This window comes from Diadema antillarum, unplaced genomic scaffold, assembly GCF_040938485.1.
Source record: "Diadema antillarum isolate AM-2024a unplaced genomic scaffold, OU_Dant_1.0 seq00000441_RagTag, whole genome shotgun sequence".
Taxonomy (NCBI): domain Eukaryota; kingdom Metazoa; phylum Echinodermata; class Echinoidea; order Diadematoida; family Diadematidae; genus Diadema; species Diadema antillarum.
Window position 1 is genome coordinate 442,011 of NW_027271416.1, and position 19,540 is coordinate 461,550.

At 39.9% G+C, this 19,540-nt stretch overlaps 2 protein-coding genes across 2 annotated transcripts in view; one reads left to right on the forward strand and one right to left on the reverse strand.

The window, feature by feature from the left end:
• The window catches only part of LOC139732618 (serine/threonine-protein phosphatase PP1-gamma catalytic subunit B), a 40,349-nt gene extending 36,821 nt beyond the window's left edge, over positions 1 to 3,528 (reverse strand). Inside the window, exon 1 of the mRNA XM_071643474.1 lies at positions 3,341 to 3,528. Within this exon, the coding sequence (XP_071499575.1) occupies positions 3,341 to 3,395 (55 nt within the window). The 5' untranslated portion in view covers positions 3,396 to 3,528. The remainder of the gene's footprint in view (positions 1 to 3,340) is intronic.
• An 8,268-nt stretch (positions 3,529 to 11,796) lies between these two features.
• The window catches only part of LOC139732613 (uncharacterized), a 33,662-nt gene continuing 25,918 nt past the window's right edge, over positions 11,797 to 19,540 (forward strand). The window contains exons 1-2 of the mRNA XM_071643470.1: positions 11,797 to 11,953; positions 17,195 to 17,602. Coding sequence (XP_071499571.1) covers positions 11,935 to 11,953; positions 17,195 to 17,602 — 427 coding nt within the window. The 5' untranslated portion in view covers positions 11,797 to 11,934. The remainder of the gene's footprint in view (positions 11,954 to 17,194; positions 17,603 to 19,540) is intronic.

The following is a 19,540-nucleotide window of genomic DNA, read 5'->3' on the forward strand; positions in this document are numbered from 1 at the left end:
CACTTTCACGCGAATGGCTGCTGGGCGATTACTAGTATGCTCCCTGTGCACTGCATGTGCCGTGCATGCAAGCTAGCTGCTTACATACTGAGTAAATGTACTGATACTGGCGCACGGTGGCGAGGCTAGCTGCCGGAGGCAACACTGCGCACGCTGTGGTAATGCACTTGTCAATGTAATGACTCACCCCACTACCCCCGGACATGGGTGCGTCATTTCCTCGTTTGGTCCGTCAAATTTGTGACCCAGGTGTGCGTCATTTTACCAGCTATGTCAGTCAAATTTTTGACCGAGAGGTGCGTCAAAATCCCATCATTGTCGTCAAATTTTTGACCGAGGGGTGCGTCATGGTACGTCACTTGGCTACGGAAAATAACACGCATTATTCTGAACCGAGGGGTGCGTCATGGTGTGCACTTGGCTATGGAAAACTGCACGCATTTTTGCACGCTACCAGTACCGGATACACGTACGTACGTACCGCGAGTGAATTTACAGTGAGCGCTTTCCCGCGGCAAGTGAAAATCAAAGTCGGGAAGCGTTTTGGAGTAGGCCTATAAGAGGGAAAAATGCTTGCCCGAATCTGGCAAGCAAATGATTTAAAAGCCACCCTTTCTCCTCACATTTTCTTTCCAACAAACTCATGAAATCATGCATATTCAATCTCAAGCCAGACGGACTGTTTAGCGATATAACGATTTCAACCTCACAGTACTAGATAGTAAAATCAAAGATCGTATACGGAATTCCGTATACGATCTTTGGTATACCGTTGCGTGGTGCGTACTGCGCGTACCTGCAGTATAGTATCAGTAGCAGGCAAGTCGAGTGTTAGTGGTGCGCGACTCGCTCGCTAACGCTGTCATGGCTGTGCAATTCGCAAGTGAGCAGCGCGCTCGTTATTCCTCATCGAACGTACATCGTCCATGTGTTGCATTCAACCGGACTAATGGCCGCGCACATACAGCGCATCTGCAGACAAGTCATGGCCAGGTGACTATGGATTGCATGCACATACATTCGGAATATCGTAGCAGCAGAGTGATGTACGGTGAATGACGGTACGGTGCTTACAGGGCCAGGGTAAGGGAAACTTGCCGAAACTTTGACAAATTGTGTTTACGAACCGAAAGAAAATGAAATTGCGTGAATAAAGCGTATGCAAAAATCCTTTCAGTATTTACGGGGTGCGTCAAATGTACCGAGGATGTCCGTCAAGAAAGTGACCTAGGTGTTCGTCAAAAACCCCGTGTTGTCCGTCAAAAAAGTGACTGTGGTGTTCGTCAAAAACCCCGTGTGGTCCGTCAAAAAGTGACTGTGGGGGTGCGTCAAAAACCCCGTGTGGTCAGTCAAAAAATGACCATGACGCACCCATGTCCGGGGGTAGTGGGGTGCGTCATTACATTGACAAGTGCATAAAGGCATGATGGGCACGGTCGGCTGGCGCATATGGCATCCTCGCTCTGCAGCGCACATGCATGCTTTCGCGCTAGCTTTATCGTAGTGATGGGGTTGCGTGCGTGGGTCTGCAATGTAAACAACTGCGCCGTGTGTGGTATGTAAAGGGTTATGGACACGTTGTATACACACACACACACACACATACACAATCACTACATGCGGAGTGACGACATTGTGGGGGAGTGGCTTCTGCGCTTGTTACACGTATTTTCTAACTGCTGTACGCTCATTATCCGATTGCTTGAGATCCTCACGCGAATGCAACTTTCTGGGGTAATGATTTCGACACATTTCGAGCGTGCTCGACAGAAAAAGTGGGTAATATTGCTGTGATTTGAAAGTTAAATTTCTCGAGATAGAAACATCATTTCGCCATGAAATTTGAACCCTATGTGTCTTAATGATGTAATTCTCTTTCATATGAAATAGTTCACAATTCGTTTTTCAGAGAATTTCAAAAGTTGTAAAAATGCTTCAGACACCCTATTATGATACTCTCAACATCACTTTTGTGGTGAAACGAATATCTAGAAACATTCCATATATTTTTAACAATTTTTTCTTTTATTTTTCTTCAGATTACTTGGGAACACCCACAAAAAACCCTTCTAAACTATTAAATCAATATTAATATTCTTGAGATGACCTCATCAGTCAATCATTGGTAAAGTACTGAAATGTTTAACAAAAGACATTGGAATGCACCTTCCCCTCGACTCAGCATAACTTGCATGTTCCCTCGCCATGTCTTTTGTTAGTCACATTGATATGACAGAAACATGCAAGTTATGTAATTATGCCGAGTCGAGAGGAAGGTGCATTCCATATCCAATTCCAATGTCTTTTGTTAAACATTTACTTCAGTACTTCAGCAATGATTGACAGATGATGTCATCTCAAGAATATTAATATTGATTAGTTTGGAAGGATTTTTTTGTGGGCGTTCCCAAGTAATCTCAAGAAAAATGGAAGAAAAAAATCGTTTAAAATATAAATCTAGGGCCTATGGAATGTTTCTAGATATGTATTTGTTTAAGGCCTACCACAAAAGTGATGTTGAGCCTTGAGGGTAGCCATTCTTATGATTCTATCATAAATCAACACAAATCAACATGCATTTAACATTTGGATTTCAGGGCCCCTTTAAATTGATTATTCTACTACTAGACGCCTATTAAAATTGTGTCCGGATTTATAATGTGATTTTTCACCGCATAGTAAAAAACAACTTTTCTATTTTCCAAAAATCGGTGAGAATAATTTTCGTAATTCTGCTGAATTCATAATTTTCAGGACTTCCTGAATTACGGTAGGCCTAACTCAAAACTGGTGACCACTATTTTTGGCCCAAATTTCATCCTCTAACTAAGTATGAAATTCAGAGCCATGAAAAAAAAAAAAAAAAAGCGTCCGCTGATACGATCCACTCTCCTAACGTTACAACCCAACCCTATTTAACTAGTAAATTAGACCACTAACGTTAAATTCTAACGCCGGGCCGAACCTTACTTCCCTCAATGAATGAATATGAACGGGGCACTAACGTTAGTTTCTAATTCTACGTCCTCTTCAGTTGTTGGGTAATTAAATGAATGTCGAAAAGAATATTATTATGACGCCGGGAACAATCTAAATGCCAGACGTCAAACCGATTAAACAGTATATGTGTCCCTCTCAATCTTGTTGCCACTTCACGGCACGGAAAATTGCAAAGAACACTAAAATCTTGTCGGTCTCACATGTCACTTTAATGGGTAGAGTATTCTAACAATCAACACAAACTCGTCAACCATTGAATGCGATTGGATATTCGGCCGGTCAGCACCGGCTCCCCAGCAACAAAATCGAAAAATAATCGGGAACTAGTAGCGATACATACCTTCCAATAGCCGTGTTATTATATTGTCTACGTTTACTTTCTCCGCCTCAGCCATTAGATATGTCTATCCAATAAGTATTGATGTTGGATTTCTGGCATAAGATGTTACGATGGTCTTGGATGAGCTGGATTTAATTTTGGAGAATTTTCGAATCCTTACTTCTTCCTCCTCCAGGAATATGGCGGCGGTTAATACATACGATTAAGTGCGCGCGTGCTGCGTTACTGCGGCGCATTTTATATAGTGAAACATTACAAACTGTATTCAATTGTGTGTGATCTTCGTTCGTCATTTCTATGGTGTGCGTCTGTGCGTGCGAACGTACTTATGAAAAGCAGGGCTTCGTTTTCATGAGCTACAGTATCCCAAAGGACCAGTAGAGTGCATCTGAGCCAATCCTTTTCCTTTTCCTTCGACCTCTTCCCCTTCTCGTTCCTTCTCCTTCTCCTTCTTCTTCCTCCTCCTCCTACTCATCTTTTTCTTCTCCCTCTGCTTCTTCACAAATCTTCTTCCTCTTCTTCATTTCTTCATCTTCAGCACTTCCTTCCTCTTTTTCTTCTTAATTTTTCGTCTTCTTCTACTTCTGCCTTTGTTCTTCTCCTTTGTCGTTTGGGATTATATATAATTTATATAAAGCTCATATTCAAATAATTCCAAAAAAAAAAATCAGTCGATCTAAAAGTAACAATAATCATTTCGTCGAATAATGGTTTAGTAGTAAACAACTAAATGTCCATGGTTGGCAAGAGTTGCTTATTAAGAATGTTCTCAACAAAATAAAAAAGTAAAGTATAATAAAGAACTTGTGAAGCAAAAAAGTGTGAAAAGTATAGATCTCTGATATTTGCACATCAGAGACAACAACTCTCCCGCTGTACAACTTTTTTTTAAATCAAAATGAATGACTGAGAAGCTTTTCATCAAACCAGGTTTATTTGCATCATCGGAGTGCTGGTTACAAACAAAACAAAACAAAACAAAATTTGTCCTTTTAGGATTATATGAATGACGAAAAAAAAATAATGGCCTACAACTTAAAACATTTCAATCATGGAATAAAAATGACAGTGAGTGCAGGGAATGAATGCAAAACTGGGACATCATCTGAGTATAATTCAACTCAATTCAATTCGATTCAATTCATACATTTATTCGGTAATAAAAATCGTTTGGATATAAAACGCTTACAAAATGTAGCAGGTACAGTTCTGAGAAAGCCAGAGGCTTATTAAAATAGAATGTACTCTTGAAAACAAATCATACACATATTGCAAATTAAACGTTGAAAATAAAAGGAGCACAGAGAGAATAAAACATTTCAAAACAAGCACAAATTGAAATTTACAAAAATTACCAATAACATCAAGGGAACATGTATGGAGAGAATAAAACATACTAAGACAGAGGACAAAACAAATAACACCATGAAGCAAAGCAAACAAAATAAAACGAGGTATAGAACGAGACTACAAATATACGTGTTAATATACGAGAAAACACTACAGATTGCAGCTCACGTAAAATACATTGTACATAATAAAAAAAATGTAATTCAAATTTCATATTTTGACTAAAAGGTGGAGAAAGCAAGAACATATCAAATTTTTTTCTTGAAATTGTGCAGAGGCAGCTTTTTAAGATTTTCCGGAATTCCGGAGTTCCAAATAATCAGATCCATGAAACCTTATCGACTGTTTTTGAGCACGAGATGTTCGGCAACAAAATGGATAAATATTAGATTGATGCCGTGTGGTTTTTGAGTGAATTTCATCACAACGTTTGAAATAATCCATATAAACAATAACCACTATAATCACTATCATACCATAGTTGAAAATGCGTGATAAAAAAAGAATTTGACGCAGGTTTGTGGCCTTCTTGTCCACAGAAGCTTATGGAACTGAACGTCAGTATATAAAATTGTGTATCACAATTCAAGTGTGTGTGTGTGTGTGTGTGTGTGTGTGTGTGTGTGTCTGTCTGTCTGTCTGTCTGTCTGTGGGTGTTCTTTGTTGTGAATGGAAGAAAAAAGATGGGGTGGGTGGGGGTTGCTGATCTTCCCGATATATTTGTGAATGGTAATGGAAGTAATATTTTGTTCTGTTTTCTTATATTGTTTTTTTCTTGCCAGCAAAACCCAAAAGGAAAGGTGACCGCGGGATGTGCGTATGACGCAAAAGTGTGCGTTTATTATCAATGTTTGTGTAATTTTTAATTGCTATGTGACTAAAAGGCCTCTTTGTGTGTCTTTTATAGTCATTGTTGCTATTATAATATACATTTACAGTTTTGTTAGGTGTATCAAGATATGGCACACACATCCCAACAACAGTAACTGTCAAGAACGCGAAGACCCCTCCCCTTCCATTTTTTTCCAACCAGATGGTCGGCGCCACGTTTTCAAATGTGGGGGGGGGGGGGCACTTTAACAAACGTCTTACTGCTCTCAAAGGTTTCTTTCCATTTTTTTTCTAGTGCCACTTCCGGGGTTTAAAAAAAAAAAGTTGGGCTCACCCGCCCCCCCCCCCCCCCCCCCCCCCCCCCGTTCCGCCGGTCCTGTAGGCCGACCAATCTTTTCGGTGATACTCATTGTGGTATCGTAATATGCGTACCATTGATAATGATGCCTGATTCACCCGTCCATCACTGTCAATGGGCTTAGAAAAAAAAATCCAAAGTATGATCTTGTACATACCTCGATCTAAAATGTTCCTTTACGAAGATATCTCCTCTATAGCTGCCTGAAAATGAAATTCGTTTCATTTCGTTTATTTCATTTTCAACAGAGTGGCAATGTTCAAACATATCACGAGAAAAAACCCAAATAATATAAAAATAAAATACATATTGTCAATACGTCTAAATACAATATAAACACCGATGAATTGAGGAAGAAATAGATACTAATAAACGTATACATGCTATTTACTGCGCAACGTTGAAAACGGAGGGGAAGCTAAAAGCAGAGCTTGTGATTATGCTTTCCCCCCAAAACCAATAGATAAGAAATAATTACTGAAGTGAGCACAGAATATTGACTGAAGTAAATTCTGAACAATATGGTAATATTGAACCACAGATCAAGAGACACAGAAATGAACCCCCATTGATTTTATTTTATTAATTACTATAGTTTTTACAGTATACCCTTCCATTACTCATTGTGAATAGAACAGGGATTTTTTTTTTAGGGAGATGATGATTCGCAATACACAGTTATTATGTAACAGATTTATTATGTCGTAACTGTTCCTGCAAGCCCAACAACACGTCAGCGAGATAATAATGGTTACACTGATTACAAACTGACGCACTGAAACGTTATCATTTCAATACGTCAGATGATATCGAAGTGCAGGACCTCATTTCAGTATCCTGATTATCGATGTCTTCATGACAAAAATCACTGGGATTTCACAATTACACTGGCGTTATTATGCGATGTATGTCACAAACCGTGTTCCTATGGTGGCGATATCACTGCTATGGACACCAAGGAGGTTTTAGTACCTCCTCATTGGTAATATGGGTCCAAAGAGATAATATACACTCAGATATTACTCACCGTAAACTAAGTGTATGAGTACAGGGGGGGCGTTTCATCAACGAGTTCGTCGGAGTTTTCACCGACGAATTTGCTATCAGCCAATCAGACCAAGGATTTCATTAGCTTTTAACAGTTGTCAGTGTAAATCCTTGCGTCTGATTGGCTGATAGCAAATTCGTCGGTGAAAACCCCCGACGAACTCGTTGATGAAACGCCCCCCAGGGGGGCGTTTCATCAACGAGTTCGTCGGAGGTTTTCACCGACGAATTTGCTATCAGCCAATCAGACGCAAGGATTTACACTGACAACTATCAAAAGCTAATGAAATTCTTGCGTCTGATTGGCTGATAGCAAATTTGTCGGTGAAAACTCCGACGAACTCGTTGATGAAACGCCCCCCAGGTGTATTACTACTTTGCCAAACCAGGGAGGTGTCCAAACACAGCAATTGGTCACATCCCAAAAGTAAAGCGGCATTGCTCCCTCTACGTTATCTGTTGCTACATCTTGTCACAGGATCTAGTACTCGACACAGTCCTGTAGTCGGTTTTCTTCGATGATCGCATGGTGGGTATGTAAGAACAGTAGTGACGTTGGACGGATTTGTGGTGGTGCATGGTGGTGGTGGTGGTGGTGGTGGTGGTATTCGCGGTGGTGATGGGGTGGTTGAAGTCAGTGGCCGGGACGGGAGATTGGCAGGCAGTGATTGAGATGGTAATAATCGATAATGATGATGGTGATGATAACGACGACGATGAAGTATTTCTTGGTATACTTTGTGGAAAGAAACAGAAAACGAAGATCGCGATTGAAGCAGACTGGCACTTGAACACTGGAAGGTCCTAGTTACAACATTTAAATCGTATAAATGATAACTATTGTTTTTGTTTGTTTTATTTTGCAGACATATATATCATGCTACTTGAATGCTACTATAGCTGCAGACATTAACAATCATAAACAATATCGATTAAGAAGCTTTTTTCGGGGGGGGGGGCAATATTATATATAAATTTGTGATGATTAGGTAGCCTATGACAAGCCTGCAGCCCCTCACTATATGGCTTTGCTGTATTATCAATAATAAATGAAAAATAAACCTTTGGCACACATTTTAAGCCTATGATTAAAATTAATTATCCCGACGACCAAACACGCAAGTCCGGAAAAGCATCGACAACAAGATACTAAAACCAAGAAATGATATCAACATAAGTTGCCATTTCCACACCTCATTCACAATTACTTAGTAATATGCTACAAACTGCAATACGCAGGCCCTAAATGCACATTGCAAATCCTTTTATGCATGCTACGACGACCTGTAAATTTTATAAAGCCCTGTAAAGTTTATTGACCCAACTTTCCAGGAACTCTGCGCGTCACACGTCTAGACAGCTGATCCCGCGCAGTGTACGCTGCATGGGTGCATGCACTTTTCCAAATTTCACCGCGCGTACTAAGGAATTTTCGCGCCGACATTTGCATCTCATTCACATACCACGTCTTCGTAGCAGCGGGTATACTAGTAGGCCTACAGTACAAATGCATGAACAAAGATATGTCACGAGCACTCACATTACCAAAAATGTCAATAGAAGACCGAGCATATTTGATCTGAAATCTGTTTCTCTTTCTATCTAAGGGTTAATTCATTAATTTTTATATCAGGAGAAAATACTTGATTTTATAACATAAAATGGACACGACTCTAAATAATCTGGCAGCGGAATAAATACACTCGCAAAGACGACTCTGGAGAGAGAGAGAGAGAGGGAGAGGGAGAAGGAGAGGGGGAACAAGAGATAGAGAAGAGAGAGCAAGAGGGGAGAGGGGAAGTTCTGAACAGCAAAACTTTTCGATAAACAAACCCCCACATGCACCACATACACCATTTTCCATTCAGTTACTTCTTTTCTGTTGTAATCTGTAACAATTTATGTCTGTAATCTTGTTGTGTTTTTGTATTTGTGATTTTTCATATGTTTTATCTTGTAACACTGGATGTTTAATGTTGTTATTGTGATTTGAAATGGAAATGAACGAATTCAACTGAATTGACTTGAATTGAAAAGGGGGTGCTGTAGTAGTATTCTTATGATGTCAAATGCATTATTTCTTTTAAACAAGAATTTTTAATCGCACATTCATTCGGTAATGTTTCGAGTTAAAGATTGTTTCTTCCATCTTTAGGCCCTATATTGTCTCTCGTGACCATGATGATGAATGCTACTTTAACGGTGTCAAGATGATACAAGATACAAGAAAACAGACGCTGAATGAAGTTCCTGGCTAGATCTGGCTCTGGATCTGGATCTGGATGATGAATATGATTTTCGGTTAGGCCTATGATTAAAAAAAAAAAAACCCAACAACTCTTATTCGGCGATGAACAGAGATCACTTTAGCAGTGTATTATGTGATGTGATTGTACAGCTAATTTATTACAACGGAGATGACGCTGGAGCGCATCTTTAGATATCTGTACTTGGCAGCTCTTTACAATCCTTCACTGTTCTGTGCACGATGGTTCTGTGAAAAACAAAAAGAGTTGGCAAGTGCAATTGAAGAGCCGTGTACTACTAGTAGAATAGTTTTAGGATGGTAGCTTCGGGTTGCCATGTATGTCTCTCAGCGCTTGAGTTGGGCTCAAACTTTTAGATCAATGTTAGGCCAAGTAAAAAAAGAAACCAGTTTCTCGTCCTCGCGCGCATCGATTTTGGCCGCCGCATCGATTTTTTTACTATTTACTATTTTCAAAATGGCGCTGAAAATACCAAGAAATTCATAATTCTCGTCCCAGCCCGCTCCCCGCCCGCATCGATTTTCAGTTGCCGCATCGACTTTTTTGATATTTACTATTTTTTCGGCCGCCGAAAAAAAAAAAAGATCGACAATTCACCTACCAATCGTGACGTCTCATTTCTAATTTTTACGCCTTGCGTCCTCTACTTAGCTGTAAACTGTATATAGTACAGCTGTAGCTTCTGTAGTGCGTATGTAATAACGTATGCATTTCACACTGCGAGCTCGGCCGATCGGCAAGAAGGAATGACCCACAAAGCAGTCGAAATGTAGTTGGATGGGCGGCGGGCCGGCCTGGGCTGTGATGTACAGCGCACTCGGTACGTCGTGAACGCGATAGCGGCAACTTTTTTGCGAACAATCGCTGATATTCCACGCATATTTCGCGCATTGTTCGTATTTTTCCCCGTTTCTCATATTTTAAGCGGATGAATTGTACTGAACAAATGCTTGTGAGGATTGTACGGTATCGAGTTTGTATACATTTTCATGTCATTGTGACTATGTGCATGTGTGTGCAGTGTCGGAAGGTACGGTGCCAGTGCAGTGGCCGTGCCGCACCGTATATCGGCAAAGTGTGCGTGTTTGTAGCTGTCCAGGGTCCCCATCCCCTGGTCTGTCACGGCGATGTATTCTATTTTGAAGAGAAAATGAATGCGCTTTTCCAGCAAATGTAGAATTATTAAATGGGTGTATCTACAAAATGAATAACTTTTCCACGGATTCTGGTTTGTCTCGTATTTCTGCGGGATACTTTTCTTCACGATGTAAATTCATGGACACAGCCGTGAGTGGTATCATCTGTCTGTAGTGTCCGTTATACAATCATTCATCATCCAAATAATGAGTGATTATCAAATGTCTTTTTAGAACATGAAGAAACATCTTAAAATGTTTAATGCTAGAATTCCATATCAGCATCATTTTGACATCCATCTGCAATTGTATATACAAGCCAGTTTCCAGTTGAATGTGCTACAATTGTACTGTGAAGAACTGCATATACATACCAGCTGTGTGGACACAAAAAGTCACAAACACCAATAAATAAAGCAGTGTTTTGAATATCATGGAATTTATTTCAATCGTACATTTGTTGAAATACATGTTTTATATCTGTTTCAATTAATCATAATGATTATGTTGAATGCCTTTTGGATACTTGCAGATAATGTGATTGTAAATATGCGAAGATATGTGGAAAAATAAAGTACCTCGGATAAGGAAAATAGAAAAAAAAAATCTGTTTCAATTAATAGCACAATACATCAGAATTGCAAGTACACTGGTATGAGAAAAGCCATTAGGCCTACAACACTAAATACCAGTATTAAGATGGTCATTTTCCCTTGACATCTGTAGTGGAAAGAAAAAGCAAATGTATTTCTGCATGCATGAAGTTTCATTTCAAGTATGGCAAATATATCTATTTGTTTGAAAATGCACAGAGTGCAGGCAAGACGTACACTTGGGACCTGGTCTCATAACACAGCTACCAGAGTGATATTTCATTTCATAAATTGAATATAGAAAATTGTAAAGCCCTCTCTCGTTACCTTTCTCAGAATTACCGGACGAGAAACACATATTACTTTCATTTTGACGATACTCGAAAAAATAGTAAGATATCAAATAGTAAGGACCTCCCTCATCGCCTTGCTCAAAAAACCCGGACGAGAAACTACTTTCTTTTTTTACTTGGCCTTACCGAAATGTTATTAAATCAGTACCCTAGTTGATAGACTTATATGAGTTTGTGTGGAGTTTATGAGATCCTTTATCACTGCAGAGGCAGAAGACCGCCATTTATAATCATTTACAATCCCGGGGCTCTATATTATTACTTTAAAAATTGTCTTGGAGCTATTAAAATCATTTTCTTCACTGTACGGTCCTAGATCGTTGGTTTTGATTGGTTTATTGTCCAAAAGTCCGAAATTAATTTCAGGTTTTGCGCCACCATTCGATGTGTTTTTGTTCCATCCATTTACTAGTACAGCTCCAAGCGCTGGCGCATTTCCGCAATCCGCTCACACACGGTATCATCAGCTAGCTAGCCATCAATAAGCAACGGCGCCGCACAACGGGACGCTACTTCTTGACGATGGATCACCTTCATGCGGAATATGGCTAGTATCATCTTGTTTTTGCCCGTTTTTGAAATGCTTACAAAATTGAAGAAGTGCCGTGGAATAAATCCATTACGCTGCTTGCCGATCATGGAATGAGCTAGGTGACATCATGACTATCAAAGGCAAAGGTGAGCAGCATTTCGAAATATCGAAATACCAACATGCTACTAAATCGAATTTCCCTGCTGTGCTGTCGACAACTGCACTACGCGTCTACGGCCTTGTGTGTATATACTGCTCTGATCTGTAGTGCAGTGACACAGTGTAGATTTTCTACAGTGTGTAAACTGTAACTGTTAGCACACTGGCTGATTAACCGTTTATTTAGACTAATAAGATCTTTTGAGTTGATTTTTTTTTCTCCATTTGATGGAGTGAGAAAATATGCATACATGTTTGTATTCATTGATGGGTAAGAGGCTGTTTTGAGTTTCATGAGTCCATATCTGTGACCAGCTGGAACGCAAAGCGTTCCACTAAAAAAGTAAACTGTGTATGATGGAGCGCACTGGGCTCACTGGGGTTAATTTAATGAGTCCACAGCCATGTTTCATTTTATGCATAGTTCTAGTAGGATCTAATAGTACGGGTAGTGCAGTAACCGTGAGTAGGCATCTGCATCTATTCTCTGGTTTGCATTTATACATATAATGACTCTCTTCATTCCAGTTCGGGAAACCCACTCACAAGGGGGGCCCCTCCTTATAAGTAACCCGTCCCCCTTATAAGTAACCCCGTCCCCCTTATAAGTAACCCCCGGGGCACCCCTTATAAGGAGTCTCCACGCTTTTTTGCAATGCAACGCGAAAATGAAAGGACTGCGGCAATTCGCTTGATTATGTCCATACAGCTTCACAAGTTTCCTAGTTACTCACGAAATTTGAGCAAAATCGGTTTGAGGCATCATATCTAAAATCATGGATTTAAATGCGATGTCAAACGACCCATGCGAATGCTGAAATGCGAGCGATTACTGGCGTGAGTGGCGGCGGCGCGGCAATGCTTGAGTGCAGACGTGGCGACTGAGTACGGAGACTTTCGTACTCAGTCGCCACATCTGCACTCAAGCATTGCCGCGCCGCCGCGCCTGGCGACACTCACGCCAGTAATCGCTCGCATTTCAGCATTTGCATGGGTCGTTTGACATCGCATTTAAATCCATGATTTTAGATATGATGCCTCAAACCAATTTTGCTCAAATTTCGTGAGTAACTAGGAAACTTGTGAAGCTTTATGGACATAATCAAGCGAATTGCCGCAGTCCTTTCATTTTCGCGTTGCATTGCAAAAAAGCGTGGAGACTCCTTATAAGGGGTGCCCCGGGGGTTACTTATAAGGGGGACGGGTTACTTATAAGGAGGAGCCCCCCTTGTGAGTGGGTTTCCCGAACTGATTCACTGTGTGGTGTGTCAGCAATATTGTAAGATGGTGTATCACAGTGCAGTGTCTTTCATGCCTAAAGATACGGCAGTGACACAATATGTTGGCAATGGTATCTGGAGCAAAGTATTCCTCTTTGAAATTTTCCATACTGGTAATATAACGTCTATGCATTGCAATGGTATGCAAAACGCTCCCATGCCATGCCCGACATTACAGTGGAAATTGTGAAAATGCATGAAATCTTTTCTCTGTCACATAGATCTACATCTGTAGGGAATATCCCGAACCTCGTAAAGGTCACATTTCTTAAAAGTCAAAAAGAAAACATTATATCGTAGTTCTCATATGCCTGTTGCACAGCGTCTGGTCGAGCTAACGTTATAGGGGTCTAAAGTTAGACTCCCAGATCTAATCATTGATAGGTCTAGTACCTAGGACTAACCCTGTTACGTAAAAGTACCAGGTACTAGATCTACTAGACCTCTAGACCACACAACAGAGTATACATCTTAGAGTTAACGTTAGACCTAATGTTAGATCTTCACATCACGGGTTAGTGACAGTTAGTGTTTCTGACTAGGGAACCATTCTAGTGACCATCTCTTTTTAGTGACAGTGCCAATTTCATTTCATCATGAGTTACGGCAAAGATCGTACGATCTTTGGTTACGGCTTCCTACCTCAGTAACTTACTGTTGAGTCTACTCACAAGATCAGACAAACGGGCTTGATGGAAACTGAGGGAATTGCTAGCATGTAAATTCAGCCTGATTCTGGTGTTCTGATGGTGATGTTCTGTACGGTCCAATGTCGACGATGTGTGAAGGCGGAATGGCTGTCGAAAGTCAGCTGGCTTGTTCTTCACTCAACCTTACATTCGGGTTTACAAGCCGGTGTTCGGGCAAAGTGGTGCAACGCAGATAACAGGCATCTTTAACGTAAATCAAGAGTCGATTGAGCCGTGATCGCCAAACGCTAAGCTCCTTGCGGGAGGGGCTCCGCTGCTATGATCAATGCTGTCTAATGTTAGTAGCTAGTTCGGTACATGTACCACAGGTACATAGTCATGTTGCGCTAGATCTATCCGGGCATTGGAAAGACACACGTACGTGTATGTGTGTCCACCCAGGCGATACCAATAGATGGTACCGGTATTCAATATACTGTGTGCAGACGGAGGCAAACAAAGAAAACATGCACACACAAAAGGTCGATGCGCGGAAACTATTTTCATTTTTGGTAACTAATGCAGTGCGCACTAGTGCGTGCTGCTTTATTAAACTTAATATTTAATGATTTTGGGCATTTTTTGTGGTGAGATGTAATGTTCTCTAGGGTCTTTAAGACATGCTCTCACACCTCTCAAAAATAAATTTCAGGGTGCAGATACACTTTAAGCTAGTATATTGTAGAGGTACAACCTGTAGTACAGGTACTTTAATTCAGACCTTCCCTCAGAAAACTATTAAAACTGAAAACTTCTTTATGATGGAGAGGGAACAATATTATAGATTTGAGAGTGATTTTGTTTGTACCCAAAAGGGAAACGTATTCCGGAGTGAGATCCATGAGTTTAATAGTTTTTTGTTATTTCAAAATACATTAGAGGTGTAGGCCCTAGAAACTACATGTAGCATTAAGATTTCATACATTATAGGCCTACATGATGTTGGGAGGAAATACCCTTCAACCATGCAAAATCTGCTAAGTTTGCAGAAGGATATAGTAGGCCAAACCTTTAACATGTACAATATGCATATAAGATGAAAAAAGAATGATGAAAATGTGAAATATCAGTCTAAAAAGGTATTAAGGCAATGGTATTGCAATCTCAGAGCTTGTCCGATCATAATTGCTATGTAATGTCTTAATTAATTTTCAAAATGGGCTATACAGTATCCATATTTACATCTTCTGCAGGAGAGTGCATTGCATGCAGCTTGTTGGAAAATACTGCAGGGTGGTCCACAATTTGAAATTTGAGCATGTTGCAAGCCCTGAATGTGACAATATTGCGGAAATCTATGCGCAAAGTGCACATCACAATCATGTAGCACGCAATATTTTGCAACTTCATGTTGCGAATACATTTTTGAACACATTTTATTCTGAGCATGTTGCCAATTCTTAAGGATGTTGCATAGCATGTTGAGCGATATGCTCAAACTCCTGATCTATGACAACCCTTTCTGTAATGTTTGGCCACAATCGATCATCACATTGTTCTACCTCTGCACTAGATAGTGCAATGATGATGGGGAGGGTGGGTAATAAAAGTCATACAATTTAGATTACGTTACACTTTAGATTTCAAAATACTCAATAAACAGCTCACTATCCTGGCAAATTGCAACAGCCAGACAGGTTTCTTGGTAGACCATTTCAGTTTGTCACGTAAGCAAACTCCAACTATGACCATAGTATTTTAGATGAATTCTGAGCCTTTGTGTAAACTGCATAGTACAAGCATGTTTTGCTTTTTAAAGTGCATCAAGTGAGGGCTTGAAGTATGCAAGCGTTCTCATAAGTACTTTTGTTCAAGGCAACTGAAGCTCAGATAGGAATTAATGTATATTGAGTGAAACCAGCAATATGAGTAGAACATATCAAGTGGAAGTTAAAGAGGAAAATTAGATAGTCCAACCAATTAAAAAGCCATGATTGAAAAATTATGGATTTTTGAAATTTTGGTGCCACCATTGCTGGACAAGAAGATTGCAGTTCATGGTATCATTGTGGACAACAAAAGAAAATATAAGGCGAATTGTACAAAATTTCATTTTTCATAGCAAGCTCCCATTCAATTGACTTCTTACTGACATGTGTTAGTGGATAAATTATCCCCCCCCCCCCCCTCCTGCTTTCTGAAAGAGGCAAGTCAAGTGAGCCCTATTTCATTTGAAATGCAGGAAAAGTGAATATGTGTAAAAAAAGTGGAAATGTGAAGTGATGATTTTTCTTTCTACTTTCTCTAGGTACCGGTACCATTGTCCATAATAACATCATGAAGTGCACTCAATATAATTGTAGTACAGTAGTTTACACCTAATATCCAGTTATAATATTGCTGCTTTCAGTCAATTCACATTATTTTATACTTGGACTTCTGTTTCCTTTGAAGGGATGGTACAGTTTCAGTTGAGATGGGGCTCCGTGACCAGTTTTCAACATTTTTTTATGATGAATTTTGGAGATAATGAGAAGAGTGATATATAGTTAATTTCATGAAAATTGATTTTGAAATGACTGAAATACATTGTATCAGAAACAAAGTGATCCTAATAAAAGGTGTGAACCACCTTTATGAGGGTTGCTGGATATCTCAGCCTTTTCTTAACAGATTTTCATTAAATTCATCAAATTTTCATCAATTTTTATCGAATGTGAATTCTGCAATATATAAGTGAATTCTAAGTATCTCACAAAAAGTTAAAAGCTGAATCCTCTCACCTCAACCAATACTATACTATCCCTTTAAAGTTGTATGTCACAATACAATATTTTGGGTTGTGTAGTTGGCTAAAAATGTATGTGATACCAATGTGATTTTGTTTTTCTCTCACACTTTTCGGTGAGAAAAGCTCTTCTTTTTCTGACATGTCTTCCTGAATTGCGATATGTATGTAAAGTTGTCTGGCTGCACAGTACTGGCACACTACCATGATAAAGAACACAAATTTCTTTGTATTACAATGTATTACATGTACACTGTATACATTTTTTAAATATTTTTTTTTTAATCAGCTTGCTGTAATTTAGCAAATATTCCATGAACATACCTGTACAGATCTATGCACAGATACACAGATGCTCCCAATGAGCATTTGATCAGGGGAGAATGTGACCTCCAGATTAAATGCCAGTGTGCACACACACACACACACACACACACATACACACACACACACACACACACACATACACATATATTACACGATGTTCACAAAAAAACCCCAAATTACTGTCTAATCTCTTTTTCATATTAGATTTCAAGAAGGCAGTGTCTTTTATCAAAGAGTTTCTGCTGAAGCTACCTGAAGACCCAGAATGTGCAGAGCTGCGCGACAGCCTCAATCTGGCTCTCCTGCACATGAAGAAGTACTTCAAGACTGTCTGGCTGCAGGAAAAGGAGCGAAGCAGTAGCCAGCATGGAGCTGGAGGGGGTGGGGGAGGTGGCGACAAGTTGGCCCAGTCGCTGCCTAGGGGTTGCGGTCCGTCCTCCCTCTACCAGGACGATCCGGACCGTTTCCACTGGAAGTGGGTGAACTCAGACCCTGCCAAGGTGCTGCGGGGAAGCCTACCGCTGGATGGGAAAGAACTCCCAGTGATGCCCCTCATTCTACAGGCTATCAAGGAAGGTGACAAGGAGCTGGTGGAACAGCTGATTGAGAAAGGTAAGAGAATCAGACACTACCAATACCTAATGAGTATCTTTATCGTGACAAGAACTAATGCTACATTTACACCACGTTTCCAGTGGCCACTGCAGTCCCATTTCAGGCCACCATGGACAAAACGGGTGAGCAAACGCGACAGGCCGTGATTGCCATGAATGCCGTGTGAGATTTTCAAACTGTCAAAAAATTTGCCTTGGCAGTCACGGTGCTTATGAGAGACCTTGTAGACGGTACTCAAACAGGTAAAGCCAGCAAAGCATAACAGCTGTAATAGGCCATAACAAAACTTGGAGGCTGTCCGTACTCGGACGCAAAGAGAATTACGTGCATTCTAGCCTGACCAGATGCCTTGAGAATGGTACATCTGATAGCTAAAATGTTCACTGGAGCAAGGACTGGACAAATATGAATACATTATAGAGGGATAGAGGGGAAAAAAAAAAGGAGAATCTCATTACTTATTTGACAGCTGATGGTGTGTTCAATATTCTCAACTTTAGTTTTAATAATTCCTCATTTAAACCAGTCTTAGTACATATGTACATGTGTAATAATGGTATGATTTGTAAGAGTCTGGCCAATGTACATGTATACTACAAAGTACATGTATATCACTTTAGAACTTTTCTTTCAGTTCTAACTGACACAATGTGAACATTGTTAATTCATTGCAATCTTTCCAAAGTGTGATTGTCAGCACTTTCAGTGTACAGTTGCATGGTATACAGTGTACATGTACAGTACACCTTGAGATTTGCAGGATCCAGGAGTGTTAAGTATACTCATTGTACACTACAAACACTGAAGGTGGGTTTTTCTCACCTGCGCAGTAGTCAAGTAATCCTGGTACTAAGCACATGTTTTGAAAGCAATATTGAGTGCTGCCAGCCATCGCGAGCAGAGTGAAGGGATGTGTTTGGCCTTATATTTGCTGTAACAGTGTACTTATGCAAATGAGGGCCTGCTTGATCACAGAAGGAAGACCCAAAAGGGTATTGATTGATTTCAATGCGAGCTATTATGAGACATGGCTTAAATGGTTGTTTCTTTGCCACTTTGGAGGGTTCTGCCTTTGTTGGCAGTGGGTAACCTGCCATGAATAGAGGGCAAAGCACAGTGTGTTCTATGCCCAGGTACAAAAGTATCTTTGATTGAATTACTTACTCCAACCGCACTTTTGTCAAGTTTGAAATAATGTACAACTCTTGCCACAACTCACATCAATCTCCAACTTTGTCATGCTTGCTATTTTTCTTAGCAGATTTGTCTTTAATACTACATTGTATAAAGATATATGCAATGTATCATTAGCATGTCTTGCGGAATGCACAAAGGAACTCAGATCTATTCCAATGATCAGTGTTTAAAATAGTTCGTTTTGGAAACAAGTCAAACTGTCAAAATGTTACATCTAACATAATAATGTCCAGAGGATATCCTAAATGTGTGTACAAATTAATATTTAAAAGCACCTGCCCTGAAAGATTTCAGAGAGAAATCAAAGACATATTGTGCTGCATGAGTTATGCAAAGCAAAGTAGCCTCCTTAAAGACAAAATGTTGTACGATGCTCATGTATTGTTTGTAAAACATCACTGCCATTGTTTCTGGTGCCTAATGCCAGTGTTGAAAGTTACATTTTCCTTCATTTTGTTAAATGTATGTAATTCATGCATAAGATTCCAACTTAAATTGTGAGCTCACTTTGATTTTAACTTAAACTGTTTGGGAAGAGCAGGAAAAATCAGAGCTGTTGAAATTTTCTACTGTATGAAATGGCTTTGATAGAGTCTGACTAAATGTCGCCAGATAGTAAAATGATAGATGATACTGACGTATTTCAGCGGATTTTGCAGCATAAATGTAGCAAGAGGTTAATCATGGTGAATCTGGTGTGATTGAACAAGTGACAGTCAAATACCAGTTGAAAATATT